A 27,784-nucleotide genomic window follows, 5' to 3' on the forward strand; every position below is an offset into this window, starting at 1 on the left:
TTTGGTATTATCTACTACGCATTCTATTGCTAAACTCACTTCTCGAACAAGACAAATTTACCCTCAGTGGTAAATTTGCAGCTGGTAAAAAACTGTTGTTATAATATCTCTGTAACTTATCCGGGAGCACGACATATGGCCGCGGGAAAGTGGCCGCGAACAAACTCACCGGGGTCAACTGAACGTGACGTAAATTGACCGCAGACAAACTGACTGTGACATAAACTGGCCGGCGATCAAATTAACCGTCGATAAATTGGCCGGCGATCAAATTAACCGGCGACAAATTGGCCGTCAAAAGGTCAAAATTTTAAACTCGGTAGTATATGATATGTAAAGTAAATATTTGTTTGTAACTATTTCCTTTGTTTTTAACAAAATTGTTTTTTATTTCAATACACATTGAAACGTTTATTGAAATAAACAGAAGTGACTAGATAGTGAATTAGAATTTTGACCTTTTGACGGCCAATTTGTCGTCGGTTAATTTGATCGCCGGCCAATTTATCGACGGTTAATTTGATCGCCGGCCAGTTTATGTCACAGTCAGTTTGTCTGCGGTCAATTTACGTCACGTTCAGTTGACCCCGGTGAGTTTGTTCGCGGCCACTTTCCCGCGGCCATATGTCGTGGAACCCTTCACCAATCATTGAGTAAGCGCTTGTTCCCGCCCAAAGCAAGAAGAATGTGATCACACGAGCGACGATAGACGAGAACGAATTCAAACCGATGACTACACCAGCGCCAAGACGGGAAACATAAACTAGGTCTATGCGTAGAACTTACATAGATGTAGACTTCTAATACTTAAATAAACTAAAATTGACAAAAAGAACGAAGTACAAAGGTCTTCATATATTATTTGCCGACTTTGTAGTTTTTTCAAGCAAAATAAATTTTACTCGCCACTCCGCGCTTCGCGGCTTTATCTTCTTAGACTGGGCCCGATAGTAGTGGAGATTGTCTAAGCATCCAGCTGGTTTGAACCAGCAACCTATTGTTTGCGGTTCGTTGGCATTTTTACCAAGCCAGGGCACATTCCCACCCATCCGGGTATTTTTTCTTGTATGAATCGAGAATAAACTCAAATTATACTTTTTAACATTTTTGAAGCTCTCTGTTGAGGTTTAGTTTATCCGTCGCGAATCAATGAGATCCAGAGGATCGGTTGGAAAACAAGTTTTGTGTTTCAAGTGGCCTTCACCACTGTGAGTGAACAAGTTGCAATTAGAAAAGCGTGGAATGAGAATTAACATGGATTTCAAATTATTTCGCTCGCAAAGTCAACGTGTAAGTTGAGGCTTATGGCCTTCAGTTTGCTTAGAGTGGCTTTCGGCCAGGTATCGAACTTGGCACCTATAGCATCGAGTGCCATTTCGAAGGACAGGAGCTACGAAGTGACACCTGTAAACATCGATAGATTAACCCTTTTAACCATGAGTCAGGTGATGGTTCTTGAACAAAGGAAAGGTGAAGGACAGGGATTCGAACCCGGAACCCATTGCACCAAATATAAATCTGCTGCGCTCGAGCTACGCAACGGTGTCATCCTACAAAGTTAAAATGTTATATAACGATCGAAAGAATCGGTCAAAATCAGTCAAAACTAAAAATAAAGGCACTTTAAATGGCGAAGATAATTATGTAGTTCGTGCCATCATGGGCAGAGATTGAAGAAAAGCAACAATATCGTCATCATATCGCTCAGACAAAGCACGTCATAGATCTGAGGTATAGCTTCAAAAGATCTGAATGACGTCGATAAAGAGTTGTTGTTTTTGACCGTAAGAACTTCATAAATTCCTAGTTGAGATACGGTTGCCTCTATCGCCATCAAGAGGCAAATTAAATCAAGTTAATTTTTATGCAGTGAATCGAGTGCATTTAAGGCAAACGTAATTACCTCGATTATAGTATCGGGCGAGTGGACGCTATAAATAAAACTGCATTCTGTTTGCTGCTATGGTGTTTATTTCTTTGCTGGCAATCTAATCGATAACTAAGTGCGCATCGAATGGCATTTACTTATTGATGTAAATGGAGCAAATAAATTTCACGGTCAGAAGAGAGGAACTCATCATCCGACAAAAACGATCAAAGACAGATATCCAATGCGACAATTTGTGAACATTGCTTCAATCGTAAAAAGTCATAGTGACGTCATGCTTAACAACAACCTAAAACGCCATAGAACTACCATTCCATAAAATGCAATCAAAAAAACATGATTCAAGCATTTTTAACAGAGGCCCAAAATAAAGACTAGAATTTTTGGTCTAAAAACCCTTTTAACTACTTCCATGTTAAGTTTTAACATAGATCTGCACGTGACCTAGGACATTGAAGCACGCAAACTGCTAGGGTAATTCCCAGGCTAGATAACAACACCAGCCTGGCTGCCTTTTGATTGGTCTAAACAGGTTATTTAAGCGTGACGTTGAATGTCAAAAAAATCATGGAGATCTTAGTTTAAGTGGTTGACGCCTCCTAAAACAAAGGTAAAGTTGCCTAATTTGAACCGCATTTTGTCAAGTTTTAAAATCAACTCTTAAAGAAACATTCTTATAAATGTTGTTCTCACAACTTGAATGGCTGTCTTAACTAGGCAAACCAGCATGCACAATCTGGGTGAAGAATCTTGCATAATATACTACGTCTTTTTTTTCTCTTCTGCCAAGAACCACTTTAGATCAACATTTTTAACGTTAGTAAAAAGTTATTAAACACTATTGCAGACCATAAACAAAAACTTTATTAAGCAAAGAAATACAATCGGTAATAGCAATGGTTATTTACTGTGCAAAATCTCAATTCTGGAACGTCCATGGTTGCAAAGTATGTCAGCTTTACCATCGGCGTTTGCGTCGAGAAGAATGACCTCATCACTGGCGCCGGTGCAAAAATAAGATTCGAAAACCGCGTCTGCATCGAAGTTTGCCTTTTCGGACAACTTGACTGACAACAACCTGTAGAAAAAGAAGAAGTACTGCAGTAATCTGAAAATATTTTTAAAGTAAGTTAGTAGTAAACGTCCCATAAGCTCTACAGTGGAAACAAACAAACACACAGCTCCAGTGAACGACACGACGCTAACATTATAATCGTGAAATAATTAGAAACATGATTTCATAGAAATTACTGCGGCGGCTTAAGAGCGCCAAAATATGAAATACATAATGGCCGCTACACGCCAACCAAAACTTTAGCTTTTCTACTTGGCAAGACATAGCACAGCGTCATGGCAGTTTAGTTACCTTGTGTTCGTCTTGTGTAGACCTTCAAAGAAAAGCTTTCTGTTGTAAAACAGGTGCTGTATTCATAGGTGGTTCAGTAAAAAAATTTAACAAAAGATGTCCCAAATAACTCTTGGATATTGGGATATAAGAGCTTTGGGTGAACCCATCCGAATGATTTTAGAATATTGTGGAGCTGATTACGAAGAGAAAAGATACCAAATGTTTGGGGATCCACCTAATGTAGACACAAGTCAATGGTTTGACGTCAAATTTAAGCTCGGATTGGAATTTCCAAACCTGCCATATCTCATCGATGGTGATATCAAAATGACGCAACAGTGGGCGATTATGAAGTATCTCGCCAGGAAATTTGGTAAACTTCTTCCGAAGAGTGAAGAGGAGACGAGAAGATGCGACATGGCACAAGAAGAGGAAAGGGATTTATGGATTGCAATTGTGCGCATGCTCTTCAGTCCTGATATCGTCGAAGCAAAAACGATATTTCTGGAGGAAACTGTTCCCAAGCAACTGGAAGCTTTTGAGAAGTTTCTCTCCGACAAAGATTGGATGGCCGGTGCCACTCTCACCTACGTTGATTTCGAGATCTGTGAACGCCTCGATATGTTGACTGAGATGAAGTCGGATTGCCTGGATAAATATCCGAATGTGAAGAAGTACAAGGAAAGATTCTTTGCACTCGACAAGATAGCAGCATATCGTCGCTCTGAGAGGTTCAAGGAATACCCGATATTTGCTCAAGTTGCCAAATGGGGATTCAAAAAGGAAATTTAACAAACTTCTGCAACGAAAAACATTAAATTTACTAAAAAGTATACCGACAAATATTAAATCTAACGTTTGTGCTAATGCGGCAAACGGCATAAATATTTATCAACGTGTTGGACAACTTCAATGTAAAAGAACGTATCATTAAATAAATAACCTACCATTACTGATAACCTACTTTTCAGGCCTTTATCGGTTTCACTTCGCCGTATTTTTACGACGTAAGTTAAGTAGCTGTATCGGTAAAAATATTAAGCAGATAAATCAGTTGCAAAAGCGTAGGATAATCTTTTCAAACAAGGCGCTTTTTTGCAAGCAGAACAATTACTTTTGTGTTTTTGTAAAGAATAATAATACAAAGGAAATATCAACTTGTGGTGAAGATTTCTAATTTAGAAAATTATAACTTTGGTTGTGACTTTATGGTGCTTAGTTCATGTACTACCGTACTGCGGATATCAGCGATAATGTTATTTCTCCGTCAAGTTAAACATTAAGTCCTTATGCTAAACCTTAATCTCCCATTTTTGACGACACTCATTTTCACAAGGTTATAACATAACAGAGTAGTATAACTTAAGTTACAGTTTAATTTATCATGACTTGTCTGTTTTACTTCTCTTGCTGCAACATTCTTCACAACTTTCAATTAACAGAAGTAAGCCTTGCCCGGACAGAATGATTCGAAAATCCATTCCTCCACCTCTTAGTTCAAAGTATCAACTTTTCCGACTTTGTTGTAGGTTTTGTAACATTGAAAATGGCAAATGACCCAGCGTATATACGTATCAAGTTCAAAAATTTAGATGTTACCGTTGTGTTTAGGAAAAGCTTGCAAGATTGGAAACTTAACTTTTAAAAAATACAAATCTCATAAAAAACCTTAAAAACAATGTTGCTTCGGTTAAGGTGCTATGAAAGCGCCCGAGTCTGACTAAACCAAACCTAAAATTAACAGTCTTAAGTAAAACAATTGTCGCTTGACTCCATCTGACTGCAGAATGTGTGTGCTTATCAGACTAAAGTTCGTACATTCGCTACATATTGACTATTTACAGCACAAGACAAAGTTTAAAATTGTTATAAATAAAAAGTGACCAATGTACAAGGAACAAGATACTACGTATTTTCCTTTTAACTGCAAGTATGAGAACGCCAACTAGCGAGAAGACGGATTTTTTTAACGTCCTCTACAAACTTACCCTGGGTCATATTTGGTAGCGGAACAAATTCGGCGCGACACCGGTTTGGAAACGAAACGATCTGAAAACGATTAACATAAAAACGATTATGTCTTTCTATTAACTTATTTACAAAAAAAGTTCAGAAATAATCTCTTCGTTGACTCAAAAATTTAAATATGGAAAAAATTCCCTGCAAATTATGTGATTTTGATGCAATTTTATTCAAATCAAAATTTTCCAAACATTTGAACTACTCTTGCACAGTAATACAAGTATATTTATTCTTTTTTGGTTAGTTTTAGATTGGACTTGGAATATGGCAAAGACTACAACCGCATGATATACAAGGTTGGGTTTTTTTCTGCGTTAGTGGTGTAGCTGACTATGCCAGGTAACCTTATTTAGTTATTTTTGGTTTCTGTCTCAGCCATACATTTTACTTTTCTTTAAAAATGCTTTTCTTGCAATATAGTCTACTTTGTCCCAGCCGCTGGGTCTGTTTTACCTGCGCTAGCCTATTTATCGATTTCTAGGCGTCAGGGAAAATACATTTGGTTGTATGTGAAACAAGTAGTCAAAGAACGACAACACTATCAGTTATGCTGCAATGACCAGTTGTTTAACTGCAGTCAAGATATTTGAGGCTTACCAATCGTCTTGGCGACCTCAGCTTATAATTTGTCCCCTGTATGCGTGGGCGGTTTTTTCATTATCATGTTTTAATTTTGGTTTAACAATTTTATTTCAGCAATTTGAACATGTTCGCCATAAAAGACGTTACCATAGTGACATCATAATGCAAATCGTGGCTTAATTAACCTTGGTTTAACTCTCAGAAATGGTAACGTTGTGGCCAATCACCTGTATAACGCCAATTGCATTTCTTGGATACGACTCTATTGTCACATCCACACCAGGAAGCAACCATGGCCAATTATGACGTAATCGCCGACGACTATGCCATCGCCATTGCTAAATGTGTAAGTCAGAAACTTACATGATTCACTACTGTGGTTTTTTTTATGTAAAACTTGATTCAAAATGGTAAATGTAAGATCCAAAGTATAAACAGTTGATTAAGACTCCAATAAAAAAGTTTGTTTCTTGTAAGTTTGATGTCGATGTATCTGACAAAATGAAAAAACATTTCGGTAAACCCCCCATGCGCTTCTTTCTCAGTTTTCTCATCCAGTATCCTACTGAATGATTGAAGTTGTGAGGATCATTGCTCTGTTTTTCCTGTTTAAACTCTTTGAAGCACATATCCTGATAAACGAAAATAACTGTGGTTGCTTTTAAACTTTTGAAGATACAAGAGCTCTTACTGTTCAACTTAAAACGACTTGGCTTAAAGTGATTCACTTAGCTTTAATAACCTTTAGGCTACTTCCAAAATATGATTTGCGGCCTTGCGCTAGTTACGGTATCGTGGATGTTACAGCTTATAAATGTACGTATTCACAGAGGTGGGCAGTCGGTACTTTAAAAGTAGCGTCGGTACCGGTACTTGGCAAAAAATGTACCGACGGTCAGTAGTTCGGTACCGGTACTTTTCGTGTAAAAAATGCTGCAGCAAATGCAATATTTGCCGCGGTAACGTTTAATCCAGGTCAAAACATATAAGACGTTACTCTTTCGCAATTTTACTTGATATTTCAAGATTAAAAACGATCAACAGATTCTACAAATGGTATTAAGGATTAATTAACATGTCTTTTTGAACATATACTTGTTAAAATTTAATCACGCGAAAAGTACCGGGACCGACGGAAATTTCTTTAAAAAAATAATTTGATACAGAGATTGGGTACTTTTGCGAAAAAGTACTGCGGTACAGTAATTCGGTGTTATATTACTGCGGTACTGCCCACCTATGCGGATTTAAAAGAGATTATAGGCATAGGCCAGCGGTTCTTAACCAGTGGGAAATAATTAACACTTATATATCTTTTTTACACAAAAAATTTTTGGTGTAAATATATACAGATTATACGTTACTTATTGTTTGATACCCATTTTGCAGTGTAGCCGCTGCCCAATCACCCCAAGGGGGGAATTTGGGTTTGGTAATTGGCATAAATTGGAAAACAAATGAAAAAGGTTAAGAACCGCAGGCCTAGACTAACCTTGCCAGGCAATTTATCGACTGTTTTTGTGAGTGCAGCCTATGGGCAAGATTTTTTGACAAAAATGCTTTGCACAAAACACAAAATAAAGACATAATTATAGCAGGGCAAAAGCCTAAAAAATGTGCAAAAAACGTTTAGTATCATCCAAGCATTACAAATCAACCTGTCTACAGACCACATTCCGTCTGCATTCCGCGTGAATCTTGACTGGAAAGTATGGAATTTTTTTTGGAGATGCCATAATGATATAATGAAATCGTGTGTGCAAGATCGAAAATTTGGCGTTTATCGAAGCCTCAATTTTGTTTGTTTATCTATTATATGTCAGCGTTCAAACAACCATGTTTTCATTTTACCACATTATAAATCGGCGTGAAGATAAAAATTTTGTGGTGCACATTGATAAACCTCATGCGTGCAGCTGCCACACTTTCCATTATGGACGTGAGTTACGCCGAAGATTTTCAGACCCGACTGCATTTGTTGGCCTTTTTTGACAAGATCTTGGGTGCACCCTGCATAATATAAGTTTTAACGTTCGTGATTAACTGATCATCTACCAACATGTTACAGATGTAAAGATATTTGCCAAATGTGTAGTATCTTGGTTGAAATGCCTTCTATGAAAATCCTTGGAATATGAGAGAATGGACCAAGAAGAAGAACCAGAAAATTTTCAACTTACCCATAATTTTTCTCATGAGAATGTTGACCAATCGCAACCCGTAGATGCAGCACAAGAAGAACAACATCGCCATGGTAATTAGCTGCTGGGTAATGTGTTGTATTGTTGCAAGTTTGTTTGCATTGTATAAATGTTCTGTACTCAAAGACATGAAAGTGAAAAAAATAAATTTGCAGATACGTTTGTTTTCTTGGTGCTTTTAAGTTTTAATACTTTTAAATTGCTGCTAATTTGGTTTTGTGTGTTTTAATGTTTGTTGCAAAAATTTCATTTTTTTTCTCTATTTTTGATTGCCTTACAAAACAGATTTTAATTGTAGTTCTTATACAACCGAAATTTGGCAAGCTTTTTATTCAAACCTCCCTTTGTTTTATTATACAAATGATATGTGAATTATTGCACGTAATTGCTTGTTATATTTTGGCATCACACATAAAATAATCTGCTTAGCTCCCAAGTTGTCAACAACAAGCAATTACATAAACAACTTCCTCCAAACACTGTTACAGAAAGCAGCTGATTAAATTATTAATTGTATTAAAAGTTATTTAATTAAATTAAACAGCTAACTTAAAATTAATTTTCTTAAAAAAACATGAAGTTGAAGAGAGATTGCAAGAGATGGATCTTCAAGATGAGGGAAGTCAACCTGTGGCAAGAACTGAGGATGTAGAAAGTCAACAACTTGCTCATGTTGGTCAGCTTCTAAGAGAAGTTAAATCATCTGGTGGTGAGTGAAGATGTAACGTCACAGTGTTCTTTTCCATCAGTTAAACCGATAGATGCATTTTGATTCTTACACATATGATCAAAATCCCCAACTAACAAATGTTGACCGAAAAAATTGGCACTAGCATATGGCAAGATAAGTCACTCATGGGTACAGCATAAGTGTGAGCCTAGTTACCTTAGCAGACTACTTAAACAACAGTATATGTGTAATCAAACATACTGTCGCTTATTTTTAAGTTAAAATTTGTCTTTATTCCTTGCAGTAGCTGCAGGACCTATCAACATACATTTTGTTCCACGATACATACGGCAAACTCAGTTTCAAGACAGCAGGCGTAACATGATCTTTGAAAGTGGTTGTGGTAATATTAACGCCCCTGGTGGAGAAATCTATGGAAATGTTGGCCAACCAGGAGGTGAGCTACATGTTATTTAAGAGTAATTTGGAATTGGTTTCTATAAAATGTTGTTTTTGTTGGAATGTTGACGGTGGTGTTCACAGTCCTGGTGGTGGTGGAAAAATTCATTTCCTGGAAATATTTGCCAATCTGATGGTTCATGTTATTACAGAGTATTATAATATAGCTGGGGTTTTTACAGAACTTTTTTCGCCATTAGGCAGTTGTCACTAGCTGCTTGCTGATGTTGTTGAATGGAAACAAAAGTACTTTTTAGAATCAAAATTTCAGTGTTTGTTTTGCAATCAAAATTACACTGTACACTATCTTATTTTAAAACTTTTTGAATTGTTTATTTGCATTTAACAACTGACTGTCTTTAGCGTTATATATCTCTGGTGGTTTTGTGGAGACTGCTGACATGATTATGATATGCTAATATTTGTTTTTGTCCATTCACTCTCAGAACCAACAATACAAAGAACTCCTCAAAATATCGCAGAACAACCAGGTCCTAGTAATACTGCTGAGCAAGGTGTGTGTTTTACTTAGTAGTCCTTAATCAGACAAAGCTATAATGGCATTACTAAATCGTAACTTGTAAAACTAACAATTAAAAGAAGTCAGTTACTTGGTTTAATGTATGTAGCCATTAATTTTATGAAAGTGCACAATCCCAATTAATATCATGTTCTTTCACTGTATATTTGCTATTGCAAGTAACATTCATTAGTCAGAGCTGGGCACAAGCGTGCTCAAAATTGAGAGAGCTTTTTTGTAGGAGTAATCTCGAGAGCAAGCCTCTTTTCAAATTAGAAACGAACCCACAGGCGCACTATTTTATGAGTTATCAGCTTGTCACTCTTTTTTGTACAAATGATGCTGTGAATGCAAAAATGGTTGGATTAAAGTAAATTTTAAGTTTTTATGCTCCTTAACACATGATTCTATGTAGTGAATAAAAATGACTGCTTTGAGACTAAAGATGACCGAAAGACTCACACAGATGAACCAAGTTGTCATCGATGTGTAATAATTTGTTTCACTTTGCCGTTATTTTTATAACTTAACCATTGTGTGCTTTAAAAGTGAATAATATTAAACTAATGGATGTCGACATCTATAATTATTAAAGTTCTTAATATTATTCTCAGCTATTAATCTTTTGTAGCATGTGTGACTAAAACAAAACTCATCAATATCAAATTCCATAAAATTTACATTTACAACAAACCATGATAAGCAACTAATAGGCTACAGTTAGACACATGTTTTACAATGCAAATTTGCAACATATGAATGTGACTGGTTTTCAAGAACACGCCGAACTGAAAATATTTTTAATTGCTAAAAAGAGTGGAAGCGTGAGTGGAAATAGACCGACGCTTTTTTTATAGAAGAGCAAAACCACAAGCAATGCTTTTCTTTTCATCAACGAACAAGAGCGTTGTAGCAACGTAGTTATAGTGACTAAATGTTCCTAAAAAATGTTAGTGTTAGTTTTCTTTGCTTAAAATGTATCCGTGCAGATGTGCTACTTTGAATGAATATTTTTGTGTGATAGGTTTAGGCCCATGTAGCTCAGTTTTAGGCCTTAAACCTGACACTGGGTATCGCATGTGAGGTCGGCATATTTAGGCCCCTTGCCATCGTTCGCTTTTACAAGCGTACCTTCCAGTTTGGTTTCAGAAAAAGACTGAAAGAGAGCAGAAAAAGAGTAACCGTGTGCAGATTCATGGTGAGGTCACGGCAAAATATCATATAAATCAGTGACATTCCGTCTTTTTTAAACCTTTGTTGTGCATCTAATAGTTATTAGCTTCTGGTCTAAATTTTAAGGAAATTGAAAGTATCATTTGTTTTGATATTTGATATACTTGAGTATGTACATCACATATGTCACACCTACATCACATGTATGTTAGTATAAATTAGAGCAGTTTTACTTGAGTAAAGTTGACTCAAATACCATTTGTGTGGTACTCGAAAGTGCCTGGGTACTAATTTTCCAGTACTCAGATGTATTTTATTGTTCTTAAAATACTTGAATTAGTATCATACTTGTTTGTCAATCTTTATATTTGATTTGTTATTGCATGTTATCATACATTGCATACATCTTTCTTAAATACGTTTGTCAATCTATAAGCTTAAGCTACAGTCCGTTATGACCGGTCATCTACGCAACCTTTTTCGTGGCTACCTCTGGATCATTACATTCACCTACTGTGTTTAAGATTGAAGAAATTAAAAATCATTCCGTTATTAAAAATCATCAATTCCGTCATCAGATCGTTAAAAAGTCATTTTTATATTACAATAAAGTACTGAGTTGCCTATGATGAGTACTTGCCACTTGGTCTGGTACTTGTACTCAAACATATTTAAACTAAGTACTTGTACTTGAGTACCAAAATTAGTACGTGCATATAGCTCTGGTGTAAATATGTTTGTTTTGTGTTTTTCAGAAGATTTCCAGCATAGAGAAATCATTCTCAGATTGGAGAAGTATCACTACGAACATTATGGAGGTAATACGTTTTATAGCATGCTTTGTATAAATATATGTGAATTGTTTGGCTGAGTAGCTTATTTCAATGTTTCGATATTGTTTTTGCAATACATAGTTCCATAACTAACATATCATTTGCTAAGTGATGGATTGTGTTTTGTACAGCTGAGATAATTGTTGTTTTATGTGTGAATGAACCAATGTGTACCAAAGTCACACAAATTTAGTTGTGTGACTTAAGGCTAATTGATAAAACTATGCACAGTACTTGGTTTGATTTCTGTGTCATGTAATGAGCTATGTCATTTTAAATATGCTGCTAATGACTAATGCGTTTGTAGCTTAAATCTGTAGCCGGTTGCTGAGCTTGTCTTTATGCATTTTCATGTTACAGTCGTGTTTTATATTTGCTGGTCTTGCTCGAATTTCGAACTGTTCACCTCAACCAATCAACAACTTGCATAATTTGGTCTTCTTTGATTTATATTTATATTTGTTCTTTAAAAAATTTTGATTTTCTTACAATTTTGCGAGCGATGATTAACCGGGCACTTTATCAAGCTCCTTAAATTTTTGCCCTAGGCCTAGGCTCTGTGCTATTAGAACTATACCGTTGCTGCGACCAAGTTATTGTTCAGTTGCAACAACAGATATACAGAACAGATATTGTTCAGTTGCGATCATGTTCGTGTTCAGTTGCAACAACAGATAGGCCTGTGACGCTAATTTAAATCTACGCTTAACTTTGTGTGTTGGGCGTCACAGTAAGGCATAAAATGTGTTTTTGACATTTGCTTGTAACCAACTTGTAGCCTAGCCTACACCAGGTTCAAGTCACAGATAGACCTACAGTTATTTAAATGTAAAACGAGTGAAAACGAAAGTTATGTTTGTTTAGAATATGAGGAACTGGAATTGCTGCGTATTTATGAGCAAATTCGTCAAATCAATGACGAGCAGCTCACCACGAATGCAGCGGAACTCTTCCCAGAAGAGCTGGATTTATACCCTATCAAGTTGACAGAATCACAAATTGACTCGCTCCTGTTTATTCTCACTAAAGTTGAGAAACGCATCGAGGAGCTTCGTCTGATCAAATGCTTCTCTAAACCAGAAGATGTCGGCCGATTATTTGAGGCAATTCAAGCAATGCCAGGAAAGGTTTGTTTATTTATTTTACTTTCTGCTTTCTCGTTTGTCTTCAACTTTGTTTACAAACTCGATGTGTCGTAACAATGCGCCTTGGTGCATGTGACGTCATAATAGCTTTTCCTGCTTTTAAGCAAACATGGTTTGCTGAGATTCTGTTCGTTGTTGTTGGTCGGAATATTTTTTGATAGATCTGGAATGCGCAGTAAACTTGGCCGCTTAAAATTCGTTCGTTTCATTGAGAAAAATGGCAAAATTTAATCGGTTCAGTTTAGGCTAAAATCAGAAGCATCTGACTAAGATTTGGCCAGAAGCAAATTTTTACAAAAGTAAAAATATTTTTGCGACTTAAATATCAAGTTTTATTTCTGCAACAAATACTCAATTGTGGTTTAAGTTGGTCGCTTAAAATTCCTTGTATTTTTCTCAAAATCCAAGAATTTGTGGTGTTTCAGTAGGCTACTGTAGCCCTAAGCTACCATCGTGCTAGTTAGTTATTAATTAGTTAACACTAACCAATTAATTTGTATGCGTTAAATATTAGGATATTAGTCTTTGTTATAACACCATGTTGTAGTTTAATTTTACAAACATTTTTAACTCTAGATCGGAGAGCTTGATATCAGTGGCAACATAATCCCGAAGATACCTTCAAAATTCTTCTTCAACAAAATCGAGGATTGGCTGTTTATGGGGAATTGCTTCACTGATGATGACGCAACAGATTGGAAGCGCCATGCGAACCAATCAGAAATCGATGAAATCCAACGAGTCCTTGACCAATTGGATGACTCGGTATTATTTATGTCTTGTTATGTTTGTGTGAAGTTAAACATTGCAGAGGAATTTAATCTCAAACTTTTAATTTATAGAAGTTGACGATTTATCTTGGTCTGCGCGATGGTGATTCGGTCGAACTCTGCTCGCGAAAGAATAGTGACGTCTCAGTGTGACGTAGTCATCTTCAAGCAAGATATTAATTTTACTTCGATAAATACCGTTCTTAAAATCGATTCAGTTACACAAAAGTAAGAGCGACCGAACGCGATCATATTTTGTCAATCGCGACCGGGATTTTTAGACAATGCAGTTCTCGTTTATCCTGATGCGCAACGCGAAGAACTGTTGAAATGTTGCTTAGAAGTGACTTATATGTGTATGCATAGTTACGTAACAATTGTATTTGTTTGTCACATAGGCTACGTTAATTGATTTTGTAAACATCGCATATGGTTGTGCTATTTTGTTGTGATAATTTCGAGATTTCTTATCATAGAAACTTGTTCATTGGTTTTTCTTGATAATTAATGTTGTTTTTCTATCACTGGCAATCATTTTGATGTGTGGCGTTTGGCGTCATGTCACCGCCACGTCATGTTAGTTTTAATTTCCTTTAATTTCTTTGTTTTACCGAATTTTGTACATTCCTTAGTTAATTAAAGTTGATTACTTTGCTTTATATTCTGTTCACCGTTTTGTCAATTTATTCAGCCGTTCATTTGTTAACTTCGTTGCAAGTTGAATGCAATTCTATTCTCTCACGTGTTGGCCGACTAATACCAGCGAAAATGCTGCCGAGAAAGACACGCGGCCTCATTATAAGTCAGGAAGAGTTTTTCGTGCTCTCAGACTTGAGTAGCTCTTGGTTCTGACAGCGGTCGAGAAAGCTCTGTGTGTCGTCGTCCAAGTCGGCTTTCACAATAGAAGAATATTCGCTGGAGAATGCGCAGAGAGCATCATTGTCAATGGGCAGAGACGGCCACAGATGAACCAGACTAAGAGTTTATAGCTCTCACTCATTATGGCGCTTTTGGTAAGTTTGCAAAGGTTTGATGGTAAGCGACCTGAGAGATTTTGTGGATCAAACAAACATATTTAACCGATAAACCGCTTTTGTTGATAAAACTACAGCCTTGATTTTAACTGATTACACTGTGAAGTTGTTTTGGGCGCCAATTTTTAGGGTGACAAAATTTGGACTATTACAGAAACAACACAACTAATTAAATGTTTCCGCAAAAACATTTAGTACCCATTGAATAGAAAATTACGCTTAATTACCAACGAAAAGATAGATAAAAACATAAGTTTTAAGCCTAAAATTTTCTGTTTAACTCGGTGTTACAAGACAAAGGTATCAAAGACTGCAGTAGGTATTCCAGTTTAATTGTTTACGTCACTTTTCGTTATGATTTTGTGATGTTTTCAGTTATTTCATCAGTCATTTGTTATATCCAACATTTCGGCTCAGTAACCGAGTAGATAGAGCCTTGGGCTTCGGGCTCGCAATAATGCGGCCGATGTTTGATATTACCGTTGTAATGCCCTTGGCCAAGTCAACGCACGCTTGCTCATGTTCAATGGACCTGGTGAACAGTTCTAAATTCGTGCAATACGATATTTCATACTAAAATCACCTAAGATGTGTACAATTCTAGCAATAAGACATCCTTTCTAGCCTATGCCACTTAATCAACTTAAGGCGCCTGGTTTTAGGAGAGCCGTGTTGCTTGACTCGCTGGTGTAATTTATGACGCATTTGATGACTGTCGTTGTGATTTTAGTCGCTCATGCTCGTTTGTCAGCTGGCCGGTGCTGTTGGCTGTGAAGCAATCATTGATATTGATACGATTTGTTTTATAGAACCGTAATGTGTTTGCTCCCTCGGGCACTTGTGTTTTCTAATAACGTGTACACGCTCCTCTGGTAGTAATTAGCGTTTTTCTGTTTGGCATTTTTCCCATTGCGCAATCTAACAGTCAACGTGTCTGAGATGTGTGGGTTCGAGTTTAGTTTTCAGTTTTACATGTTGTCGATGATAAAATTTTACAGTCTTCTGTATCACTAAAAATACAACAAATATGAAATTGCTGCTTTTGTGTATCTAGGTTTTCTTGAGGTATTTACACACTGCAGAGTTTGGCATATCCATAGGCGCACTCAATACTGGTTTTAATGAGAATCTCTGCCGCACTTAAAGTGCGTTATATTGCCCTTAATAACTTAGACAGAAGTTCTGTGCACTCAATTTTCAATTGATTTAGAAATTAAATAAGTGAAACTTTGTGGCCATACTCTGCAGTCCGGCTGTACATCAGGTCAACTGAACAGTAGTAGGTGTCGTTAATGCCTTGCCCAAGTTCATTGCAACCGTATAACGTGTCTGGGTATTGAACATGGAACACGAGCTTCGAATATTGCAAGGCCAGCACTGCAACCAGTCGGCTACCCAGCCAACAAGATAAAATGCACCTGGGTTTTAACTGAACTACACCCCCCGGGCTTTCGCTAAACTGGCATGCTTTTGAGCCTGGCGACTGTTACATAACACATTGTTGTGTTATTACAGTATTAGACTGCATCCGAGTGTGGCATCTTGTTTAATGTCCAACTTTATTAAGTTATTAATTGGGCTCCAGAGCAATCCAACCTTAATAAATACTCTTCTCACTTAATAAATTTGTTTTCTTTTTGCAGTATAGGAAATGTTTTTAATTTTTTTTGTAAATTACACGAGATTTACAACCTATCTGACCCCATTCATTGCATCTGACACTTCATTTGAGATGTATATTCAATCATCACCGACTTAAAGAAATATCCTCGATAGCAAAGCTGAACGAAATCTACAAATATAACGTGTCATAAATGGTGCATGCCGCAAGCTAGAGCATACGTAGCGACAAGTTTCGACTCACCATTGGCAGCTTCGAGGAACACAACAACAAAGTGTAAGTGCGTGAGTTTTATGTGCAGCAACCTGATGACAGTGTAGGTAAATGGGAATTGTGTGTTATATTCTGCATATTAATAGATAGTTTGTGATTGTGTGTAAAATGGTGTCATCACAGTACATAATACCTTTTCTACATTGATAAATTAAATATAGTTGTTGTCGTTTTGTCGAATCTGTAGATTTTGATCTGATATTCAGTATACTCGCTTAATTTGAATTCATTTAATTCAATAGTTTGTGCTTGTTGTGAAAGTAATAGAGCTCAAAGGCCTCATCGATCTGTGTGATTTCTACCTGCTTGAATAATTCGTCATTTCTATGCAATCCTACATAGCTTTCAAAGCTAGGTAAATTCTATGCATTTCTCTTAAATTGTGAAAGTGCATTATGTGTTTTGTTTGTTTTACAATTAATGCTGATAAAAAGTTCTAGCCCAGGTATAAAAGAATATTGAAAGATGGTCAAAGATTTTGTGCCTATTAAGCTTGCTCTCCTGCACTCTACCACAATGTATGGTGGGTTGCCCTTTCTCGAGTTCTTGGTTGGTTTAAAATTTTGTCTTAACAACTTTCATTTGATCTACTTTAAATATTTTCACTTTAAACGAGAAACTTATCTGATCAACACATATGACTTGGTACAAGATAAGCACATTAATAAATGTCATTGTTTATACCAAGAATGTAATTGCACCATTCTAAGCATAATCAATTTTGTTGTTGGCTCATGGCCAAGTTAAATTTCATCAAATTTTTTAACTTGATGAGCAAAGGGCAGAGTTCAAGGCCAAGAGCATGTTTAACCATCCATATCCGTGCAGAAAAACGATGTGGATTCCTGATCCCAAATCGGATTATCGTGACCTCAGCACAAGTGGAGATCACTTGAGATTGTGGAGAGTGGTAAGGCATCAGACACCTTGAAGAGTTTGGTTTCTTCGAGCTCTTGAACGAGTTGTGTCCCATACAATCATCTACATCTGAACTTCCATCATCAGTTTATGTTCCGTGCAATAATTGGTCTTGTTAACATTCCTACATATATGGTTCATAACAAAGTGGTTGCCTTAAACAGAACTGGGTTTAGGATTTTTGCATCTGAAGTAGTTTAATGTTAACAATTATCCGGTTTCGTCTGTATATGTCCGCTGTGCACTATTGTAGTGTAGGGTTGTTGTGCTGAAACAAGCTTGTTTCGAATCCAAATATGCAATTAGCTAAAGCCACTGGTAGTATTATTTGCTGAACCAAAGAGGTAGTGTTGTACTTTGCTGAAGGTTTACATGTTTCAAATCCACCTTCACCAAATGTTTTGTGCAGTTTATTTTGTAATGTCAAACAATTGAAATTATATCCATAGAAATATTAACAATTGATCAATTGTACGTCATAGTAAACGGTTGTTATTCCATTGTCCTCCAGATTTATGACATGGCGTCCAGTCGAGCTGGAAGAGGGAGGGACATGTTTGCGTCTGTCTGAGCGGATGGATGGATGACATAAACGAAGATCATTGTTACGTTTATGTGAAGGAGCAACACAAGCCCACCAGTCATTGTATCAGCGGCACGACATCATGGTTGTGGACGTTCAACAGAACAGGGGCAAGACTGGTCTTTGTGGGGCGCTGTTCTCGATGCGTCGTAGCCGTGGTTGGTGGTGAGGGTGAAGCTTTGTTGTTGACAAGCTTCATGATTATATTAACCATCATGATCATGTACTAGATATTCCTTTTAGGCCAAAACTATTTTCCATTAGCTTCTAAAGAGTTAAACAACGGGCTGTGTGACCTATTTAAGAGTTCGGTGGTGGTGAAATAGTCAGTTTTGTGTTTTAACGTTTTATTTAATAAAATCAAAAATACGTTTTCGGTCATAGAGATGAGCCGGGATGCCGTTCAAATCAGCGGCTTTTCGAGTTGGTGTTAATGCTACGGCATTTTTCAGTTTTTCGAACGTTGACAATTTATCAAGCTCTCGAATCCTTTTTGGCTTGCACCTCGTTGTTTGTCTCTGTTGGGGGTTTCCCGCCCATCTTGAAAGTTGCTTGGTGTTGCTTGCTATGGTTCCAGCTACGGCTTGGAGGGGACTGATTGTTTTGTTTTAAGACTCTGATACAGAACTCATAAATTTCTTGGTTTTCGATTCTTGTTGAATTTCATCACAGTGGTTATTTCAATAATTAAAATTATTTTTGCCCAACAGCGTGACAGTTTTTGCGCATTTCTTCTTGCCGTGCTCACACATTTGTATTTTCTTCGCCCTTTCGGAACGTCAAGGTGCAGTTATGTTGTGTGCCGGTTACATATTGGGTTGTGTACCGCGCCAGTCGATGTTGTACAGTAACATCCGTCTCTGTCACATGCCGGCGTTGCGGCTTCTGTCATTTCGGAAGTTGAACAATGAAGTTTGATGACTTTTACAGCAATACCTACGAATCTCATCTCAGGGTGTCAATATTGCTAATGAGTAACTGTCTTGGGAATGACTTGCATATGGTCACATAAATACGTACTAATTTTTCAGCTCATTTCGAGCACTGCATCTTGAGTTGAATGATAACAAAACAAAGATGGATGTCTGTGTTGCAGAGATACGTTCCTCATACGATCGTTTTAGGGCGCGACTTGCTCAAACGGTGAATGTTCAACTTTTGTAATGATCAATTTCCAATTCAATCATTTAATTTTTACTAATAACGCGGTGGGGACGAAAAGATGAAGCCAGTTGTTGACAAGTATGCGCTAATGAAGGGGAAAAATGACGGTCGAAAAGGCTTAAAACATGTTCAAAAATAAAGGTAGCAATTGCTTGTAACTACTAGCACGGCCATTAAAACCCATAAAAGATAAACTACAAAACAAGAATTTAAAAAACCGAACGGGTGATGTGTTCAAGCAAAATACACAATATCAGTAGATGGGGAAAAATATCGTTTCGGTACATACATCATACACTCGCTTTTGATGGTAGGTAGGAACAAACAAAAAACAGGCTTTGAGGGATTGGTACAAATAGCTACGTGGTAGATTTAAGAGAACGTTGTTAGTCGAGATAGGTTCAGAGATACGTGAGATAATTAGGCGAGCCTTATTTAAGCCGACTCCGCATGGATTAGGTTCGGGGCTACACAACTACAAATTAGCAGCAACCATGAAAACTTTGCAAAATTTATTCTAGCTCATTTATACCAAGCAGGTGAGGTAGGGGGCTGTGCCTCGGTAGGAACTAGGATGGATTGGCTGGGTGAGATATGGTGTTTTATATGTCATTGAAAATGAAATCCAAAATCATTGAAAATATTGTAACCACAATTGGCGGCATAAAAATTTGTAACGCGAGTGCTGCCCTAGCTGGGTATCGAACCCGCTACCCCCATGCCAGTAGGCAAAATTTATCCAATCGAGCTAAACGCAGGAAGCTATTTTGCCAAAAATTTCAAATATATATCTTATCCATTAACCGACCGACATAAAAAATCATTATCATCTTCAGTGCTCACCACGAATCCCTTCCCCGGTTCGGGCCGGACCCCCTGTCCTGCCTCCTACTCTGTGTTTGAGGCTACGCACTTTCACGCTGGTCATTTCATACGCACTTTCATGCTGCTGCCGATACCCAGGCCGGGTACCGAACCTGGGACCTGCAGCACCGAATGCAGTATCGAAGCACACGAGCTACGAAGTGGCACATACATACCATGTGGTGCAACATATATAACCAACGATGATGCATCAGTTGTTAAATTTTGAAACGAAAAATATTCAGTCACAGAGCTGTACGGGGAGCTGAACCCAAGACCTTTTCCTCCGTTTTCTGTGATATATATCGCGAGCTACAACGCGTCTTGAGAGTAACCATCTTTAATCAACTTAGCTACCAACATTAAGTAAAAAAAATTGGAAAAATCAATTAAGTTGAAGTTTGCGAGGACTCGATACCTCATCCTTTGCACCGATGTCAATGGCAAAGGGCGCGATCATTTCCGTGACTGCTCCGTGCAATGATCATCTAAGCAACGCCTTCCACCTGCTATGCATTGTCCTCTGTTCGTCAGGGTGTTAATTTAACCCACGATCGCTTCAACTCTGGACAATGATTGAACACAAGGATTATTTAACCCACAGATGTTGATTGGGTCATCCTGAGTTTTAGTTATCTTGAGTCGAATTCTCCAGAAATTGAATTGACCTGAAACCGTTCGTCAGAATCACGACTTTGAGATAAAAAGTTTAATTGACGCCGACATGATTTGAACACACAACCTTCTGATCTGGAGTCAGACACGCTACCGTCGCGCCACGGGGTCGTCGCATAGTGCAATGTTGTACCAGAATAATATCATGACAATGAATGGTATACATGCAATAGTCACATCTGCTATGTAGTAATGCTAAGAGGCAGAATTTATACGAGCAATCTTGCTAGATCCATTTCTTTGCTTTGCTCTGAGTTTCAAATATATATGTTTCGGAAGAGACGATCCAAATAAAAATGCTCACTACTGTGCCACTCCATAAACTGTGCCTTCATCCTGGCAGGCACCGTAGTTTTCAGAACTGATAAGTGGCTTACGGCCGAACACCAGTTATCTACCTCTCCAAATTGTGTTTTATTCACTCATGACTCGGCTGTATGGCATAGTATGGCTGGACATCGAACCTGGAACTTGCGGCGTCGAAGCAAACGAGCTACAAAGTGGTAACTCAGAAGAGCATGAATAGTATTGGGTTTATTACCGTAAATAACCACGCATCAAATGCCTGGGTAGGGAACCGAACATGGGAGCTATAGTACGAAGTTGATGTGTAAAACGCCAGAGCTATACAGCGGCATATTATGAAGGCATTAACTACAGTTTATTAGAATCAGATGTAATTGTCTATAAAAAGGTCATCCTGGAAGGGAATCGAACCCGAAACATACTGCTGCTAGGTTGTGATGCTTCTTCCACTACATTGTGGTGCGGTTGGGAATTGCTTTGTCATGGTCTCGAGTCTTGTGACATGACTCATTCTTTTTAAGAAACCGCTTCCTAAGAAATACGTGACAAGGGCCTGTATTTTACAATAAATTTCTCGTTCTTTAAACATTCGAAATTATAAACTTTATTGGTTTTGGAGTAAAACACGCAAGTTAAACCATAACGCTGTTTACAATTAATACAATTAATACCCAGTACACAGAAATCAACACTGTATATGTAAGACTGGATACAATGGAACACAATAGGATGTAATAATACTAAAAAATAGGTGTAAATTGGAAATAATACGACCGAAGAATTTAAATGTAATTTTAATAAACTGCGCCATTTCCAAAACTTTGTAGACGGGGTTTGCATTGTTTTAATATCAATCATTTTGCTTTCATATATCCAGGATTTAAAATCAACAAGCATCGTTTATATGTTTTGAACATGAATTGCGTTCCTTTACGGTTTCTTTTATATGAGAACCTCGTGTAGAAAGTCGTTTTCGTATTAAACATGCGTTACTGACCGTGCACGAATAATGGTAATATCTAGCTGACAAGGAATAAGTTAAGAACCCAAGATAAGATGAGGTGGTTTTCCAACATCAGCTGCCGAATTTTTGGAAACAAAACACGTCGAATACACTTCTTGTTTTCATAAGCATTGCACTTGTAGACCTTGTGCATAAATGTGGATGACCGCACAGCTATGTAAGGTCCACAACTGAACTTACACAGACGTTTAATCTGTTTCGCTGCGAAATTGTGCGCTGAAAGAAGCTGACGACTATTATTATCAATTCAGGCTGCCACTTATCTACTCGATACAATTGTATCACAAGGAAAAAATGAATATTCTTACGAGTTAAACCATTTCAACACATTGCTGCCTATTACAACTTTGAGCCTTCAACCGCAACCATAGCACTAGGACTGATTTGGAAAAAACCTGTAACCTTGCAAAGTGCATTGTGACGTGCAATGCGGTGACGTGAACTAACACACAAACCATGTAAAAAATTCAAACAAAAAAGTTGTTGTTATTCCGTTTAAAGTTGTTGTTTAAAAAAAGTTGTTGTTATTCCGTCTTAGGTAGGCTACAGGATGAAAAGACGTTTCCTTAACTGAAGAAAGCCAAAATATCTTGAATTATAAAGTTAGCATAAGATTAAAGCTGATGTAGAATTGCTATAACGCGTATAAATATGAGATTTCATTTCATTTCGAGGCGTTTGAAAGGAGGTTTGAGACTTAAAAATCCCGTTTTTACCGCTGTCCAAATTGTGGACGGAATGGCCAAATTTCTAAAACGCGAGTTTTTCGAAACGCTTGTTAAAGTTGAATGCATCTGATGATGCCAAACAGTCAACTGCTCTTTGTTTTCATAAGTAAGCCGTTGCACTGCGTCAAGGTGACAGTAGTCGGAACGGTTCCTTAGGTACGGGAGATCCCCCACTTTGCAATACAGATGCATAGAGAAGCGGGATAAAGACAGTTGGAACAAACCAAATACTATACGTACAGGATTTGGTAGGTTTCAGCTAGACCTATGCAACCGCCTTCTCTTAAAGCCTTATAGAAGGCAATAAGAGAAGGACGATGGTCGCGTTATGGCCTGTTGTTGTTGTTGTTTTAATTATATTTGACTACGACAAAGTCAAAACCGATGTGCGCCCCACCTGGAAATTTGTTTCATTCTGGAATACTTCACCTGGAAACCTGAAAATAAAGGTTGAAAAACAAAACAGAAAAATTTGCTCGCAAGGATAAAATAAAATAGTGCTGGATAACCCTAATTTTATCCAAAAACCCAAAATAATGTCACTGCAATTTTGCGCTTCCCATAAATGGCGGCCCTCATACAAAATGTCGGAAATCTTTACCCTAATCTATTCCACACTTTGATCCCACCTAAGATAGGTTTGTGAGGGTACAGGCTAGTTTAAGGGCGCAAAGGTAAATAAAATAATTGGGCTTGGCGAAACCATCGGGTCCTGCATCCTTGATATAACACAGTAAACACACAAGAATAAAATATTCCTTTCGCAAACCACATGAAAACAAACAAACGAAAAATTAAAAACAGAAATATGAAAAGATAAAGAAGAAAGTCTTTCGACTCCAGCACGTTTACAAAATTATTGTTTGTATTTAATGTAATGCCAGCAAAGTTTCTTTAGTTTAGACGACAAAAAACGCAAGGAGAAAGTATAAAAATCGCACAAAAATACAAAACTTGACAGAACTGTAAAGCTGGAAGTGGCATTGATTGACTTGGATTGCACTTTGACGGGAGTCTGCAAAAAAGAGTTGTCAAATGTCAACAGAAAGCATAACGCGAAATTTATACGATTTATGGTAGATATGAGTATTCAACTTTATTTGCTAACCACAGTATACTAACCACTGTAGCAATACTTGCGATAGGTGTTTCCAGTATTCAGTGCAATATGTAGCCTAGAGCTGACAGATTCAGAATCTGAAAATTATAGAAAGGTACAGTAAATGAAAGCACCTTAAACACCCAACTGTGTGATGCAAACTTATGGTAAGAAATACAGATGATAATTTAAAACAGGTTGACTTCACAATTTAAGGCTTTCGGAAACTGAAGGATCTGAAGCAGAAGAAAGTGTTACGCTAAATATTTTAAGATTAAAAGAATGGATCGCAATAAAATACATTTCAAATTGGCTGACGTCACAAATTGCAACTTACCAGAAGTGAAGCACGTGACTGGGAGAGATGAAAATGACTGACGAAGGAAGCATGGCTGACGTCACCCGAAAAAAAGAATCTCGAAAAATTCACTGAAAAAAGGGATTTAGTTAAATAAAGTAATATTTTCATGTCTCCGTTTTTATTTTGTTCAACCTAGCCATCTAAACTTAAAATCTAAACCCATCCTTTGACACTTGTTTTCTCATTCTGACATTGACATCTAAATAAACAGTCCGCTGCTCCTCATCCACGTATCGCCACACGAGGAAAATAAACTTGAAAAAAATTTAGGTATTTAAACTACACTTGGACTGAAGAAACCGGGGGAAGATTTCTGTACCAACACTGTCTGCTGCTTACAGCTGTCCCGTGCACATCTTGCAATATTCAGTTCCAGCGAGAAGTTTTAGATTGGCAGATATCAGATCATCTTTACGGAGGCTTTTGGAAACCAGAACTGTCAGATGAATGCTGGTATCGGTATGTCATGCGCAAATTCTGCAAATAGCAAGCAAATAAGACTGCAACAGATTTAAAGGCGACCAATTTGCATTAAAATGAAACTCACTGCATGGCAGGCACTGAATAAGGCAACGAAATGACATCCTTAAAAAACCAAGCTTAAAAACCAGCACTTAACGGCTCCAACAACGCAACAAACGCCAAAGCGCAGAAAAGCAACAACGACATAGAATCGACGCGAAAGCGCACGCAAAGAGCTCAGCAGCAATAAAGCAGGAACAAAGTTCAACCACAAAAAGCCAAACATTCAAAGACATGGAAAGGTGCAAAAGATGCCAACAACGACCACACAAGAAATACTAAGCCCAAGTCTAATGCAATGAACAGACAAGTGAACGACATTTCAACATTTCAACATTTAATAAATCATCACTTGCATACCTGACAGCACCTTCATCATAATTTAATGAATTACTGAACTAGCCAGCCAAGACAGTTTTAGATCATTCTGTTTTCTGCAGAGTGCAACAACCTGTTACTCGGCAATCTATACCATAAGATTAAGCCACACGCCTTCAGGAAATCTTAAATTAAATACTGAAATTTCTTTGCTTATTATTCAATGAATTTTCCAATAAATCTCCACTTGACAATATGAAGTATATTGCATCAATGCACCTGGTAAATACATCACTAAACTGAAGTTAACTCTGCTTTGTAATTTGTAAGTCACCTTCATTATTCTTCAGTTACTGTTAACTGCCAAGTAATCACTTTGACTGCACAAGGCAAATGAATGAACGAAGGACGAACACTGGCAACGAAGGTTCGAGAATCGCGCGTAAATTCCAGAGCTGCAACAAAATTTGCTCCAAGGTGAATTCCAAGCGAAAGGCGTGTAAGTGCCGGCGTCTTGCTCGAAAATGTAATTAACAATGCCACGGCCAGATATAAAAAAGCGTTGTTCTTCAAACAGGCCCTAATAGGCGTTTAAATTTGTTATTTGTTTACTGTACTATTTAATTATTATGTTTGCACCAGACCGTGCGGTGGGCGCCCCACAACACGTTAAAGATAGGGATCTTGACGGCGCCAAAGGGCTAAAGAGATTTTTGCAAAACGTAAACAAAATAGATTTCTTCTAAGAAATGCTAGAATTTTTATGAGATGCTTTAAGTTAACGTACCGTGTTTAGGCTACATTTCGGATTGAATAATTATTACAAGTTATATACGGTGAAAAAACCAACAATCGTCCTCGCTCATATTATAACAATTACCGCCAGTGTACGTGGTCATTATTGCGAATATGTTTGTTGTGTAATACTTCACACAAGTAGTACACAAAGGAACAAAGTATATTTGTCATAATACCTCCTGTCTTTGTAGCCCACTTCAAGGTACTCAAGCATGTATCGTATCGCTTCGCCGAAGCTTCGTACGTCCCAAAATCACCGAGAAATAAACTTTGACATATCTTTTGTATTTCTGCGTCTGCTGACGTTGAGTTGTACTTGCTGGCAATTGCAGCTGAACTAACTGCTCGGAATCAACGTGCCTCGCCTTCACAAAGCTTACGTTGGGATTTGTGCAAATGTTTGCGTTCAAACACTCAAAGAAATGGACTTTCATTGCTAAGTACCGAAGCGGTGGTCGAGTATTATAGACTCTACCACAAGATATCCCTTCTGCTGACTTGATAAGGATAGAGTATAAGGAGTATACTAGTATTACTTTTTAAACTTTTCTTACACCTTAGCCTTCTACTGTGTAGCAGGCTAAAGGTGTTTGCAGCTCGTAAGCTCCGTTCTGTTTCAACAAAACTCAAATAATTATCGGAATTCCAAAACGACACAACCGATATCAGGTGCGAGGATAACTTCAGTATATACATTCCACGCTTATCAGTTACTATGAATCGTTTAGTCCACCACTGCTCTTATGTTTGTGGTCTGTGTATTTATTGTGGAAAGTATCCAGGGTGTAGATTTATTTTCAAACGACTTTGCAGTTTTCTGTTTCAAAATTGTTCCAACGTAGGCCTACGTCATTAGTTTTATTAAACTGTTATTGCGATACAACATGTTAATGACCACGATAACAGTCACGTAGCACTAATACCAGGGAGTATACGAGCACTGTTTATTTAAACTTTCCAGAATGATTAGATTCACTCTTCGCATTTTCCTCCCCATTTCGCCAGAGGTGTCATAAAAGGCCATTTCTTGAATCGACTTGACTGCCTGTAAGCTGCAATCTTGTCCAGGGCATAGAATCTCTCCACGTACTTCTTCATACCTTGGTGCTTGTCCAAGCAATCTGACGTCATTAATTGGATGCAGTCAAACACCTCGCAGAAGTAGAAATCGACGTAGGTCATTTTATCTCCGATAATCCAATGAGAACTACCAAGAAATTTTTCCAGCAAGTCCAGCAACTTTGGAAGAGTTTCGCCGAAGAATTTCTTCTTTGCCTCGTCAAAACCGTCGTGAGTGTAACAAAGAGTATAGAAAGGCACTGCCAGATACCTCGCCACTTCATCTAACATGTCACAATTTCGAATCTCCTCTTCAGTTTCTGGGCAAAGAATTACATGTTTCCGAGCGAGATACTTCAAAATCGCCCAAGTCTGCACTCCAACTTCTCGTCAGGCGATCAGTTTTAATATTACAACAGAAATAGTCTACAGGAAAAGATTTTTATTTTAGGTGCTGTAAACTTTCTCAATATTACGCTTAATCAAGAACATAGTAATACTGTACTACTACTACTGCTGCTTCGAAGATGTCTATTGAGTTGTCATCATCATAATTCATAACTAGTATCTGTTCGTTTCGGTGATTTTTTTTATCTGCCTCTCTACGTATGGTCGCTGGTGGAAGTGCGAGCTTATGAAACGTGAAGGAATGGGAGTAAAATGTTCGACAAGAAAAACAAATAATTTCAGAACTAGTGCAGCGAGGAAAACAATGAGTTGGCAATAGTAGTTAGATGCAGAAATTTTGAAAAAAATTTAGGCGTGGAAGGTAAGAACGATTTTTGAGTATATCAGGTGCGCTGAGCTCGAATAAGCCATTAGTTTT

The 27,784-nt window shown here is 37.6% G+C and overlaps 3 protein-coding genes, 1 long non-coding RNA gene and 1 pseudogene across 13 annotated transcripts in view; 3 read left to right on the top strand and 2 right to left on the bottom strand.

Moving 5' to 3' along the window:
- Positions 1-2,729: 2,729 nt before the first annotated feature.
- The window catches only part of LOC143470290 (uncharacterized), a 45,095-nt gene continuing 20,040 nt past the window's right edge, over positions 2,730-27,784 (bottom strand). Inside the window, exon 19 of the mRNA XM_076968325.1 lies at positions 2,730-2,966. Coding sequence (XP_076824440.1) covers positions 2,789-2,966 — 178 coding nt within the window. The 3' untranslated portion in view covers positions 2,730-2,788. The remainder of the gene's footprint in view (positions 2,967-27,784) is intronic.
- Positions 3,246-4,188, top strand: LOC143470772 (glutathione S-transferase Mu 1 pseudogene; annotated as a pseudogene).
- Positions 7,913-14,270, top strand: LOC143470294 (uncharacterized). Of its 4 annotated transcripts, none has more exons than XM_076968331.1 (8): positions 7,913-8,094; positions 8,622-8,750; positions 9,016-9,168; positions 9,617-9,685; positions 11,619-11,681; positions 12,561-12,823; positions 13,418-13,606; positions 13,684-14,270. In XM_076968331.1, the coding sequence occupies exons 1-8, from the start codon at positions 7,983-7,985 to the stop codon at positions 13,762-13,764; spliced, it is 1,059 nt and encodes a 352-aa protein (XP_076824446.1). In that variant the 5' UTR covers positions 7,913-7,982; the 3' UTR covers positions 13,765-14,270. The 4 variants fall into 4 exon arrangements, with proteins under 4 accessions (XP_076824446.1, XP_076824447.1, XP_076824448.1 ...); XM_076968332.1 differs by having other exon boundaries at positions 11,622-11,681; XM_076968333.1 differs by having other exon boundaries at positions 8,628-8,750.
- On the top strand, positions 16,294-19,309 carry LOC143471108 (DDB1- and CUL4-associated factor 7-like). 7 transcript variants are annotated; one of them, XM_076969463.1, is made up of 5 exons: positions 16,294-16,542; positions 16,782-16,894; positions 16,980-17,088; positions 17,320-17,449; positions 17,969-19,304. In XM_076969463.1, exons 3-5 carry the CDS (start codon positions 17,060-17,062, stop codon positions 18,026-18,028), a joined length of 219 nt encoding a protein of 72 aa, XP_076825578.1. In that variant the 5' UTR covers positions 16,294-16,542; positions 16,782-16,894; positions 16,980-17,059; the 3' UTR covers positions 18,029-19,304. The 7 variants fall into 7 exon arrangements, 3 of the variants coding, with proteins under 3 accessions (XP_076825578.1, XP_076825579.1, XP_076825577.1); XM_076969464.1 differs by having other exon boundaries at positions 16,985-17,088; XR_013119482.1 differs by having other exon boundaries at positions 16,294-17,062; positions 17,368-17,449.
- Positions 23,475-25,095, bottom strand: LOC143470841 (uncharacterized). Its single transcript, XR_013119411.1, has 3 exons — positions 24,238-25,095; positions 23,924-23,998; positions 23,475-23,816 (listed from the first exon to the last, which is right to left on the bottom strand). It is a non-coding gene; the product is annotated as an uncharacterized LOC143470841 (long non-coding RNA).

This window comes from Clavelina lepadiformis, chromosome 9 (assembly GCF_947623445.1).
Source record: "Clavelina lepadiformis chromosome 9, kaClaLepa1.1, whole genome shotgun sequence".
NCBI lineage: Eukaryota > Metazoa > Chordata > Ascidiacea > Aplousobranchia > Clavelinidae > Clavelina > Clavelina lepadiformis.